The 13,661-nt window shown below is 51.1% G+C and overlaps 1 protein-coding gene across 2 annotated transcripts in view; it reads right to left on the bottom strand.

Moving 5' to 3' along the window:
* FGF12 (fibroblast growth factor 12) overlaps positions 1-13,661 on the bottom strand; it is a 236,912-nt gene that overhangs the window by 93,786 nt on the left and 129,465 nt on the right. The window contains exon 1 of one of the 2 annotated variants that reach the window (XM_075033243.1): positions 10,527-10,972. The exons of the other annotated variant lie outside the window; for it this stretch is intronic. Coding sequence (XP_074889344.1) covers positions 10,527-10,725 — 199 coding nt within the window. The 5' untranslated portion in view covers positions 10,726-10,972. Of the gene's footprint in view, positions 1-10,526; positions 10,973-13,661 lie in introns of those variants that run through there. 2 annotated transcript variants of the gene reach the window in all.

Below are 13,661 nucleotides of genomic sequence, written 5' to 3' on the forward strand. Positions count from 1 at the left end.
TTCATTAAAATAGAAAATGGATGGTACATGCTATCAACAAGCACTGAGCAGAAATTAATCACTTAAGATGCTACCGGTCTTGGGGAGGGTACCCGGTCCTACCAACACCAGCTCACAGAAGAGCCCTGGGTAATCACTGGATGGCAACTCAGGGTAAAATTTGGGTCCCGGTGTCACTCTGCAAGCGCTCAATAACACCAAGCTATAACGTCCCCTTTTGCTACAGTATTCCTCATGCACTCCTGCAACATTTTCCAAAGGGATGCGAGGTGTGAGACTTATTTACTTAACAGGTAATGAAAATGAGCCTGTGATATGGAAAAATTAAAGCTTGAATCAGTCAGATTGTATTGTAAGAATTTTTTTGCTCACTGCACGAATGCAGCTTGAGCATTCCTGTAGCGGTTTGCAAGCATTTTTTGACCCAAAATTATGATGTTACTAAATTCAACAAATCTTACACAATACCCAAATGCATGAAGAAAATGTGCTGCTTGTGCCACTCTGGTTTGAAACCACATTACACTTAAAAGAGCAAGAGCATGCTAAAAATGGCCAAAACCTGCCATGTGACTTAAAGTTCTTTCTTCTTTCCTTTTGCTTTGTGAAAATACACCTTTTTTGACCTGCAGAATGATTTTAATTTTCCATCCGAGCCAGAGGTTTCCTTCAACCTAATGAAAACACTTGTGGTGTGAGAAAACCATCATCTGCTTCATTCCATCTAAAGCTCTGTTTTAAATAAGGATGGTGTTTCATGGTTCGTATCTCACTACAAACACCTCATTCCTGATGTCGGGCGGCTCCGAGGACTCCAGCGAGACAGGCAGGTTCACCAGCCACCCCATTGCCATCGCGGGAGAGAGCTGTAAACAGCAAGCTCCCTCCCCAGGGGTGCGTGTGCTCAGGATGACACGGTGCAGATGGAGCGAAAACAGAAAATCTGCCTCTCAAACAGGTCTCTGAACATGGCTCCTGCTCCTCCGGCTGCCCAGGAGCCACTCACCACCTGAGGGCTCGAGGCAAAGGAGCTCTCAAACTTCACCGGGTGGTTTCTAGTCATTCAGGAGCCACTACCAGGCTCTAGCTCTAAAACCTAAAATTTATTTCATGGAAGGTAGCGCTGTGATTTTGAAGAAACAGAAAGAAAAATAGTAGAAGAAATATTTCAGGAAGCGGAGAAGGTAGGAAGGACACAGAAGGAAATGAAATAAAAGCCAAAACAAATGTTTATAAATTTTTAAATAATGATGCTGTGTGTCAGCCAGCAGGCAGACCCCGTACTGAAGAGCATAAAACCAAACTATAAAAAGCCAGCTGAGAACTGGTAGTTATACCGCACGCTCTGCCAGCCCTTTTCGCCACTGTCACAGAAAATCCCCACAAGCGCGTGATGTCGGTCAGCAGAGGATGCCCACACGAACGGCTGCAGATCGATAACTGAGGCAGAGGGTGCAGGCAGCCAGCAGTTCAGACCTGGATCCAGTTACAGGAGCCGTGCCTGGGAAAGGACCGGCTCGGCAGTGGGTGGACGGTCCAAGCCCCCCACCTGCCAATGTGTGATTGCTGCATCTCCTGCAGCCCAGCGGCTCCCAAGTCCCCGAGGAGCATCGTTTAGCAACTGCCGGGGGCTTCCCAACCCCAAGCCGGTCCCTGGAAGCCAAAACCACTTTTGTCTTTTTGCTAACTCTACCGTTTTTCAATTTTCTGGAAGATGTGGCCTGGCTTTTTGCAGCCTGGCTTCACTTGCAGCAGTCCCATCCTGCTTGACCTTTTGCAAATAGTTCTGCTTTGGGGAATGAAGGAAATGTATGTATTTGGCAGTTCAGGCAATATGGGTGGCAACTGCTAAGCAAAGAAACTGTGCAGCAAGCAAGGGGAGGGGACTGAAAACTATGCTGTTCTAGATAAATATCAATTAAGTGAGCATGTTCTATTAACCCCAAGACCTGGCTCATTTCTTCCTTCATTTCAATCCAAAATGCCTAAATATTTCACGAAATGAACGTTTTGGGGTTTTTTTTATCTTTATCACGACCGCAATCAGCTTTCAGCTGGGAAAGAGGAACAAGTAACAGAATTATATTGCCTCTCTGTGGATATTTTGCCAGTTCACAGCATGTAGCCGTCCACTGGCTGTAACACATCCCCTAAACAGAGCACAGTGCTGGAGAGAGAGCGAGACAGGAGTGCCACGGGGAGAGAGCTCCGCACAGTGCGCTCCATGGATGCTGCTGCAGGATGAGGGAGAAGCTCTGTGCTCTCCATCCCCGTAGTGGCTGTATCTAGCCCTGGATCTTCATCCTCAAATCCAGCCCCCTCCATTGGAGGCAACCAGCCATTTCACATCTCCCCTTTTCCGACATCTATCAATGGAGTCAAGCACTCCGAACGCAAACTATCGCACTGAAAGGGCCCCAGAAAGAAAGACGGGGAGCGCAGGCAGGCGGCAGTGCAGCTGCTCCCCTCCTTTCACCACGGCTGCCCGCCTTCTTGCCAGAGAACTGTCACAGTTCCCCAGCTAAGCACTTCTCTTTTGGAAGATGATGGTGCCAAGGACCATCTAAAATAGAGTTCACCCTCGTGCTCAGTAATGCTGAAGTAGAAGGGGGCACCGACCCAAGGCGGACTCTGAAGGAGGTGTCCCTTGGACAAAATCCCCCCTTCCTCCCACATACAACTTCGGGTACGACAGATGCACGTGCTGCCAAGAAGAGAGCAGAGCTTCTATTGCTACTTCCCCCTGCCCTGACCGAAGCCGTGGTCTGCACAAGAGCTTAATACTTCTCCAAACGTAGAGCTCTGCCAGGAGCAGCACAACCCCATACAGCATCTCCTTAGCGGGACCCCGGGCAGAGCGGCGCAGTCATCTCCCCATGATATTGGCAGAAAGGGACAAACCCAAAGCCACAGAGCGGATGCCGGGACAGAGCTGCAAAGCCCCATTTGGTGATAATGCTGTTTCCAGCATTAACCCTCATCTCGCAGCCCAGCCCACAGCATGGGGAAAGGGCAGAGAACAGAAATGCCCACGGCCACTGCACGGAGCCAGCCTTCCCCACCACGCCAGGAACCAGCCAGCAGCTCGTCCCTGAGGACACGAAGGGCTGAGGGCTCAGGCCATGACCCTGCCTCCAAGCCTGTGGCTTTGTCCCTCCGTCACCTTCAGCCAGGACATCCTGGAATGAGCACAGGACAGCAGAGGTGTCTGACAGGTGTGAGGGCACATCCATCTGAATTTTCTCAGCAGCCACATAAGCTCCATCGGGGTTTCAGAGAGCCCCAATTCAGCGCTTGGAACAAGCGCACAGTTATTTGTCTATGCTGCAGCGTGGGGGCTGGAAAAGCTGGAGTGGTCTGCCTGAACAGTGAATACCACAGTCATGTTCCACAGCTCTCTAGAAAGCTGCCTTCTGGTTTACCATTTTGAAAATGTGTCGTAGCTGCTATTTTCAGAGACAGTACATTCAGGAAGCTGTAGCCCTACAGCCCTGCTACCATGCTGCAAAAATTCAGTGTCCACGTTGACTCCCCTCAAAGCACAACCCCTGCTTTAAAATTATTTATTCCAGGAGCCCCTGCCAGTGGTGTTCGCTGGGTGAGGGGCACAAAGTGTGTCCGTGGCTCTACTACAGCTTTTAATAGAGATGCAAAGTAAAACCAGCCTCTGGAAAGGCCAAGTTATTTCAGGATTCTGCTACGTGTCAGAACAGGGCAAAGGTAAAACAACAGATGTAGTAGTTTGCTTTATGCTTAGAAAGGATAATGTATTAATACAAAGAATACTGTGTTAGCTAGGGAATAGAGACAAACCAAGTATTAAACAGGAGAACAGAGTATAAAGGTATGATTCCCTGACAGACTGCAGTGTGTGCAGCCTAGGTACAGGCTACGTGATTTTGCTACAGGTCACTTCACAAGAGACTTCCAAGATTAAGGCACAACAATAATGCAGCCATGGCAATGATGCTACGACAGCACATGGAGCATATGAAAATGTACATGTATTTAAAGGTTAGCTCTTTGGATCTGCTTTCCCTGACTGGCTCTGTTCTGTACTCTTGGTCACCTTCTGCCAAGCCATGGAGCTTGCAAATGTGAAAGGGATGTAAATCTCTTACATGTTTTGCTAGTTAAAATTCTTGCTTTGATTTTAATAATAATAAATCACAGCTTGGCTTCACCTGTGCAGGAGTAGGAAACTCCCAGAAATAATGTGCACATGACTGTTCAGAGGGATGGATCAAATGGAACAAATGCCAGAGGGATGGAATAAATGTCTACCTGGCCACTGTGCTATCTGGCAGTTCACGGTGTGCCCATTTGGGGAGGGGAAAGAAGGAAAGAAGATAAGCCCAAGTGAGTTTGCACTTGCTCCTCAACATAGTGAGACTCATGATCATGTTTGTCTGTCACAGGAGTAAGATTCTTACAATCTCTTCAGCTCCCGTGGCAGCTCTGCTCTCCATGCTGCCCGAGTCAAGCTGTTGAATTTTTTTTCTAATAGATATCTTATCTGTTAAAATATGCAGTATCTGGTCTACTGAAATTATTCTAAATTCATGCTGAATTCATCAAAGCAAGGAAGGAAGGAAGAAAATTTTGTCTTCATTTTGGTATTTTTGGAACCCAAACTTTTGGCTTTTTATTTCAAAGCAACATTTCATTTAGAAGTATACCTGAAAGTTAAAGAAAAATACACATATAAAAATCCTCCAAATGAAATTGCACTTTTTTTTTTTCCAAAAAAAACCCCAGTTATATCATTCAATGATAAACTGATTTATATGGATCTTTTATTTTATGGGGAGGGAAAATAATCACTCATGAACCTCTTTTTCGCCCTGACTTTTCCATTTGGCTGGTGACGGAGGAATCAATCATTTGTATTGCTCTAATGGTGAACCTCCTCTGCCGGCTAACGATTTTCACTGCTCTCACAAGCACAGCTACCCCTGAGGCCATGGGGAGAGAAGATATCCATCCCTCTAGGAGCTTGGATGACTTCCACGGATTTTCTTGGCATCAACCATATCCAGTCCAGAACTAGTACAAAGTGGCTTACTGACTCACATGCTCACCCGCAAGCTGTGTTGTGAAGCAGGCTGGCAGCTGAGTTTTCCACGCTCTGGAGTAAGCCGGGAGCCTGCAGTTCTTCCCCAGATTTCTGAGCCGGAGAGCTCAGGGTTGCTATCTGACCCCCCCGCCAGTAACCGAGCACAGACACACACCGTGACAGTCACCACATCTGCAAGTCACGAACGTGTGCGATACCACCCCCGGGGAACAATTTGATAAAATGAAACCCATCTGCCAAGCTGTCATGAGCAGGAGGGAGCCTTTTCCCCCCTCCTGATTATTTTGGCGTTCATTAGCACTGGCGGGTGCAGAAAGAGCTTACAGCACCAGCAGCAGACCTCTCTGACGATGGACTGCCCCAAACAAGGAGGACACATGCCCTTGAGGCTGTGCCCCTTCCCCTTGACGTTATCTAGGCTCACGTTTGGCTGGCGTACATGCCCTCATCTCAGCGAGCACTTCTAACAGCTCTTGCTGGCAAGGCGATGCCAGGATTTCCAGGCAGTTCCATTCCCTCCAGCCACTCCTTACAGGGCACAGCACCTCCTGCAGAGGAGCAGGAGAAGAACGTGATGGACCCCCCCTTTGGCTGGGTGCATACCCAGATACTACACACACGCGATGGAAAAGTGCTGCCGTCCAGCCTGAATCCTACTGCAGACGGCAGCTATGCGCTGAGATAATGTAGCCGGCATTAGGACACTACAGCAACAGAAGGGCCATTAGGACAGCAACAGAGGGAACAAATTCCACAGGTTAGGTAGATATTACAGCTGTTCTGAGATGAACCACTCCACAAAAGCAAGCAAGGGCTATGACAAATTTAACGGGGAGCTAAAAAGGTGGTTTTTACCATGAGCTTCAATCATCATTTTCACCCTGCATGAAATCAGAAAAGACTTCAAGATTTAACTCGGGGAATTTAACAGCTTGCATAGATGACAGACTTCTCAAATGTTTTAAATGAATCTCCGAATGAACAAAGTCCTTCTGTGTCCTTCAACTAAAGTTGCTCTTATATTTCACTTATACTGCTGCAAAAATATCTATATATGTGTATTTTAAATTCCAAATCTCCATTTATTATTCAAAACGAGAAATACCGCAAAGGGAAAACATGTTCTAAGTTACTGCTTTTTTTCTATGTGCGAACCATTTCCTTCACTTTGGAAGAAGCCTTTAGATCTCCTTAAGGAAAAGCATCCTATCCCTGGAGGAGCACAAAATATATCAGATGGGAAAAAAAAAAAAACAATGTGGAATTTTTTTCTTTTTCTTGGGGTAAAAAACCTGTTTGAGACTGAGCTCTGCATTCTGAGCTGGAAACTCATCTACAGAAGCAATGCCTGAAGGGACAGAAACGATGCTACACAGTGCCTGGCACAGCCTGACCCAAAGCTGCCTGACTTCAAATATGATTTCCCCAAGTAACGTCACCCTTTCAGTGGGCTTCACCGAGATAAAATTTCCACCACCCCCCACAGATACTGTGCCTGATGCTCCAGCCTGTTTCCCTCTGTGCAAGGCCCCCAGACTCCTCAGCTTTGCCACTGAGTGGCCATGGCATGATGGAAGGCCACCTCCACTGCAGCTCCCCAGGGTGAGCTCTGCCTGAGCACACGGTCAGTGAAGCCACGGCCACAGCTTTCACAAACAAGCTGGACCCACCAGCCCAGGGTTTCCAGCCTGTTACAAAGAGCTGAAGAAGGGACGTGCCTGGATGCTTTAATTCAGCCACAAAGGGGATGAAGCTACTTGGTTCAACCATTTGTTGGCAGAGGATTCACGTAAAGAGAGCTGCTTTGTCTAGTCTTCTGCATTCATCTCTTGGATCTATCATTCTCTGATGAAGGATCCATCTCTTGAACCTGCACCAAAAAGCCGTGCCATTCAGCAATTTCTTTTGAATCCTCTACCAAGTTACTGTGGTCAGAGCAAAATATATAATTTAGGTGCTGTTCAACATCAACATATTTTGCTTGGCACCTGCACAATTGCGGCCAATGACCTGTATTAATTCACGATAATGGGATTAAGCCCATGTGTCCAGATTTTCAGCTTAGTCCACAGCACTCAGCGTCCTTATTTGGCCTATCTTAAACTGGTAAGTCATCTTAGAGCCAAACACATGCAAGAGATATAAAAGAACACAGAGCGCGCCTGTGAGAGAGCTACCTTTGCCCACCGAAAAGGCAGATAAAACAAGTGCTCATTTTACAACATGGTGCTTATTGCAACCAACAAAGTAGGTGTTTCTGCAGTCTGTTTTCCCTAGGAGCTGATAGCTTTGATTATACAAGAAGTCCCTGCGCAGACCTGGTTTCCCATAGCTTGCCAAAACCTGTGACTACTCATGCCCACCGCCAAGTGAGCCTGAACTGCTACTGGGTGCGAATTCTCCCTTCCCATACAAGAGCAGGATTATTTCACTCTCGCTTCGCACAGGCTGCAAAGTGGAGCACAAGGTGCCAACCAGTGCAATGTAACTCCACTCACGCACATCTTTACTGAATATTTTAGTTACAGCACTGTTTGAGTCACATAATAAAAACACTTAATTGACGTAAGCTCACATGGTTACTTTTACAAAAGCAAAGGGAACATAAGCCACCATCAGAGTTATATTTCTGTAATGGTGCAAGTTGCTACAGCTCCACCACTGCCACATTGTAAGCTCAATGGCAGCGAGGGGCCGAAAGCCCAGAGCGCTAGAAGGAGCATCAGGAATTAGGTTTGTGTGTCAGGTAACTGCTCTGTGCCTCGGTCTCGCCTTCTGTAAAATGGGAAGAATCCTCTCCATTTGGTAGAGCTTGTTGGGTACTACAGATGAAAATCACTCTGTAAATGTGAAGTATTTTGACAGTTACTCCCCATAGCCATAAAGGTCACGTTTAAAAAGGCAGACGGTTCCCCTAGCACTGTACCATTTCCAAATGAGATTGTACCCCTTTTGAACATGGATGTTTTCACGTTCCTTTCACTGACTTGCAAACTACTGAGCCAGCATATCATTAAGTGCACATAATCACTGGGGTTGTGGGACACTGCACAATGTATGCACATTTCTTTAAACCAGTTTCAATTCATTTGCATGTCATTTTCTATGCAGAAGAGCGACTCTGCAATGAATAAGTTATCTGGGCACAATACACTCCCTGAATAAACAATCCAAGTAGCAGCAAACGCAGTGGCATGCTGCCTTCTGAGCAGCACACCTGAGTCCAGGAATAGGATGTACCAGTGAAATAAATCTCTATTTAGAAGATGGATATAGGGAACTAAAGCAGACACAGTCCCTAGCATAGGAAAGGACACTTGAATTTTTTTCAAAGCAACTTAACTTCTCTACTTCTTTAATGTTATAAAATGAATACAGTAGTGTTTATGAGTGATTGACTCACAGCTCTAAAGACTGAACAGCTCTATTTTTACAGCAGTGAGTAGCATTGATCCTTCTTCTAAGACAATAAAAAGTCTTCCTTAAAGCACTCTGGTCTCTAAGTTATTGAACAGCTTCCTCAGCATGAAAGTCCACGCAAGTTGAGGGAATTCTTAGAATTCATCGATTCTTCACAGGCATTCAGTGAGTCCAGAGGAAGCAGAATTGGACCTATGCAGCTGAGAGTGCTGTGGTAGGACCAACGAAAAGCCTCACCAACCACACCCTGCTGTAAAAGTCACTCAAACTTTAATGAGATGAAGCATCTTGAAATCTAGGTAACAGGTGTAGACTTCTCAGCTCTTTTAGTCCTTGAGGGACCTCATTCAATAGCAGATGGAGATGGGGAGGAAAGAGGAATGGGAAAATATTTCATCAGTGAGACTCCCAGGTCCCACTCTTTATCCCACAAAGAGTGATTCCTGAGACAAAATGACCACACTTTTTGGGCAAGAACCATCTTTTGGTCTGGGCTCACAGGTTAACTAATACATAGGATGGTCCAGCAGGAGAACACTCATTATAACTTGATAAAAAAAAAAAAAGGCAACTTTTTTCCCTTTGAATATTTCAAGTCATGGTGTATTTCAGATATTTTGCATCCTCTTTTGGTTAACTGCTTTAAAACAGACTGTTAAAGAGTCTGGTTTTCACATCCTAACCTGTGCATTGCAAGTCTTGAAGGATTTTGCTAGCTAAATATAGTCCCTGCCCCACAGCCTGTGAATCAGGAGTGCCGACAGCAATCCAGAGTAATTATTCTTTCCCCTTTATTGACAACACTAAGAGGCCTTCTATGGTGAGAGGCTTTCCCCCTATTTCTTTTTGTTCCTCACTTGAGTACAGGTCACATACCTCAATCTACAGAACAGAAGATCAGCCCTCTGCTAGCTCTGACACCTTGCTGTAGAGTCATGACTGACAGACTTCAGATGCAGAGAAGGGGCTTCATGAAGAGACTAATCAACAAACAAAATACTAATGTATATGGAAAACATGGGAGGATGACACAGGTTGATGGTACATCCCGAAGAGTGGAGTGAACAAGTATCATTCTTTTTTTAACTATGATACTAAGGGACACCTGAGAAAAGTACATGTTCACAGCAGCTTCTCAAACCAATCCCTGTTTTCTTACCTTAGTGTTGATTTATAGCAGTGAAAAAATATAGGAAGAAGTAAATAATAATTCCACTAAGAAATCACAGAGGGCCTACTCTTGCCAGGTACCGAATTTTCACACCTACCAAGGACAGCTGAGAGCACAAAGCACCGCTCAGAACTGAAACCGTGGGTGGTGGGACTTCACTGTGGAAATGTGAGCAACACGTACATTAGGGCTGAAGTTTTCCACAAGGAACCAAGACTGAGCACACGCGCGCACGAAAAGATAAAGGAAAGAAAGGGGGGGGAAAAAAGACTGCCCTAAAAAGCCTTTCCAGGTCCTTGCAAGCTCAGAATTAGGTGTAACACTCGTGCAGCTGCCATCTAGAAAGCCGTCTAAGCTCATGAAATTCCCTATGCAACTCCGCTCGTGAAGTAGCACTTGATGGATCTAGTTATCAAATGGCCACAATTCTAATTGATCCTCAGTTTATCGATTTCCTTGTCACTATGCAGAAAATAAGAGGAGACTGCTTAAAAAGCATATCTACAGGGAGGTGGAAAAATACAATCCTGGGTTAAGCTAGCACAGATTAAGCCGCTGGCTCTCTCCTGCCGGAGCACCCGCTTTGCCCACGCTTCGGACAGCGGTGGAGGGATGCTGGCGGCAGGTGGGTGCCCACCCATCCCACCAGCCCCGGGGACGAGACCCACCAGGACCCGGGCGAAACTTGAGCGCGGAGCAAGCCCGTCCCCAGAGGGTACCCGGCGGCTCCGGGAGAGCCCCGGGGCCGGCCTCCCCCCCACCCCCAACCCCCCCGGCCCGGGGGCAGCCATCCCGGCGGGTCCGAGGCCGCCCCACCTCGCGGAGCAGGTCCCCACGACCCCGGCCCGCCGTACTCACCCGGTCTCCTCCTCACCGGCCTTTTCCTGCCGCTGCAGAAGCGCACTTTGCTGAAGACCCCCAGGACGTGCCTCTCGCAGAGGGAGCGCCCGTCCTTGCTGGGGCTGGAGCGGCGCTTGGAGGCGGACACCCGGTCGCTGTTGGACTCCCTCGCCTGCCGCTTCTGCCGGATCAACGAGCTGGCGATAGCCGCTGCCATCGCCGCTCATGGGCCCCCCCCCCCCGCGCCGCGCCGCTCCGCGCCGCTCCGCTCCGCTCCGGGGGGCGCCGCCCGGGCGCGCTGGGGCCGAGCCGCCGCCGCGCCCCGCGGGGACGGGGGGACGGGGACGCCCCGCTTAACGCGCTGCAGCCCCGAGTCCCGGCGCCGGGGAGGGCTCAGCCGGCCAGGCGGAGCAGGGCGCCCGGGCTAACAACCATGGCTGGCCGCCGGACCCCGCCGCCCATGGGTCTGTCCCTCGGGGAGCGCAAATCCCGGCGCGGGCGGCCGTCGGCGAGACCCCCCCCCTCGGTCGGGCTTGTAAATCCGGGAGGCGGCTGCCCCGCTTGCAAAGGTCCGCCGGCGGCAGCTGTGTCCAAAGGTGGGGTGGTGGGGGGGTTGGGGGGGGGGCGCGGAGGATCCGCGGGTCCCTGCGGCGCGGTGCCGCTCCGCTCCGCCCGGGCGCAGGCGGCGGCGCTTCCTCCCGTCGGCCGCCCTCCGGCGAGGGGCCGTGGGATGAGTCAGAGCCCCCCCGGCCCGCGGCCAGCCCCGGCCCCAGCGCGGTGGCTCCGAGGCGCGGCGCGGCAGGGCGCGCACATGGAGGCGGCTCCGCTCCGCTCCCGCGGCCGGGCTCAGGGCGAGCCGCGCTGCATTTCTCTGGGCACTCCTCCTCTTCCTTCCTCTTTTCCCCCCCTCCCCACTCTGCTCTCAGAGAGGGCGGGAGGGGAAGGAAAAAGCAGCCACGGGAAAAAAAGCACCAGGCCGGCAAACAAACCAAAAAGAGGCGATACGATAAAATTAAATTAAAAAAAAAAAAAAAAAAAAAAAAGAGGCGGCCCGGCCGCGGGGTGCGGGCTCACATCGCCGCAGCTCGGCGCCCCGGGCTCACAGCGCCATGGCTGGCGCAGCTCCCCCAGCCCTGCTCGCCGCCTCTGCCCCGGCAGCGGCTCTCCCCGACAGCAGCAACCCACATCGTCCGGCCCGGCGGGAGGCCGCGGAGCTCTCGGCACCGGGGCGGCCCCGGGCCCGGCTGCCGCGGCGGGAGGAGCGATGCGAGGCGGGGAGGAGGAGGAGGAGGAAGAGGGCGGGGGGGTGCGGCTGCTGCTGCTGCTGCTGCTGCTGCTGCTGCTGCTGCTGCTCCGTGCGGGGCTCAGGATGCTCCGCGGTGCCGCCCGACGGCGGCGGGGCGAGGAGGAGCCGAGCCGCGCCCGCCGCCCTCCCGCATCCTCCGGCCCGGCCCGGGAACCGGGAGGAGGGGGGGGGGGGGGGCCGAGGCGAGGCTGGGGGGAGGAGAGGGGAGGGAGGGGCCGGGGAAGCCCCCCCCGGACGCCCACGCCGCGCGGGGCTGCTGCCAAGGCGTCGGGGAGCCCCGCAGCCCCGCGGCGGCCGGGCCGGGCGGGTCGGGCCGAGCCGGGTCGGGTCGGGTCGGTGCCGGTCGGGAGCCTGGACTCCGGGCTGGGGGGAGAATTGCAGCTTTGCTCCCGCTCGCCCTCCTCTACGCAATCCTACGTGATCGAGGTTTGGATGAGAAACATCGCGCAGGCAGAGCGAGGCAACTGCAGCTTCCGCGGCGGCTCTGCCCCTCCGACCGGGCGGCCCCCGGGCCGGCCCCGCCGCCCCCGCGGGGAGCCGGGGGCTTCCCCGGAGCCGCAGCCCCGCCCGGCCCCGGTCCGAGGGAGCCGCCCGCCGCTCGGGTGCAGCCACCCCGGCCACCTCCTCGGCCGTTGCTGGGGGTGCCCGAGCACCCAGCCGCAGCAGCCGGGCATCTCCGTGGCTTTCCCTTGCTTCTCCGTGCAAGCAGAGACGGGGCGAGAGCCCCCCGGCACCCCACGGGCTGCGCTGCCGCGGGGGGGAGTCGGGGGTCGGTGCGTCGGCTGGGCAAGCCGGCTGCAGCGGTGGGCACGACCGGGCTGCCTCTGGTTAGAGCGGTCCGAGGCAGACCACCGGTTTATTATCAGCAGGTTGCTCTGCTAGGGCCAGCCCGCAGGAGCTGGGTGGGCTCCCTTGTATCCCCCAGCCACAACAAAATTGAAGGTGCAGATATACATCCCTGTTTATCCAGATAAGTGGCTGCTGTTGCTGCCATAAGAATGGTGCTCCCCAGATTCCAGGTTCAAATAACAGCTAATGAGTGTATGTGCAGGAGGTGATGAGCAAGATACTCGGGGGAGCATAGAGCGGTCAGTCAGGGTGGGGGGACGGGGGATCCCGGCTGGGAAGAGAAGACCTGCCCAGCTACGCTTTGGGCAGTGCCAGTGGCAGGACAAGACTAATCCGGTCCTGAAGGTGTGGGGGTGAATCATGTGCTTAGCTGAAGAGGGCACTTTAAACCAGTTTGTGACACCCCCTGGGAACTGCTAACTTCAGCAAAATAATCTGTAACTACTTCATTGCAAGAACTTCAGCTCTAAACTATTTTAATGGGTTGGAAAAAAAGGCAACTGAAACAACCACCGACTATGTCCATAAAGATTAACTAAACTCTGGCATTACTTCCTGATTTTCACTCTTAATCCCTACACATGCCAAAACAAGGTGGAATCAGGTTCTCCGGGAGAGAACAGGGGAGAAAGATATTCAAAACCATTTGGGAGATATAAATGTTTGGCTGTTGATCTCTTTTTAACTGCTGCCAACTTTTTTGAGCAGATTTCACTGTCCCAATCAATAAAGATTTTTCTTCCCTTTCCTGTAACTAAAACGCTTCATATTTTAATTTTCTCTGCTGGATTATTACACTTGACATCAAAGAATGCTGCAGTACAAGGTACAGGCATGGCCTAAAGAAAGCTGTTTGCAATCAGAGAATCACTGTCTGAACTGCCAGTGAATTATCCAAAGCTTCATCTTCAAAGGATGTGAGCAAACCTGCTATCTGCCCGAGAAAGAGGTTCTCCATCTATATATATAAAGATATTTTTTTGCCTGTAGTCTTCAAA

This window comes from Buteo buteo, chromosome 7 (genome assembly GCF_964188355.1).
Source record: "Buteo buteo chromosome 7, bButBut1.hap1.1, whole genome shotgun sequence".
NCBI lineage: Eukaryota > Metazoa > Chordata > Aves > Accipitriformes > Accipitridae > Buteo > Buteo buteo.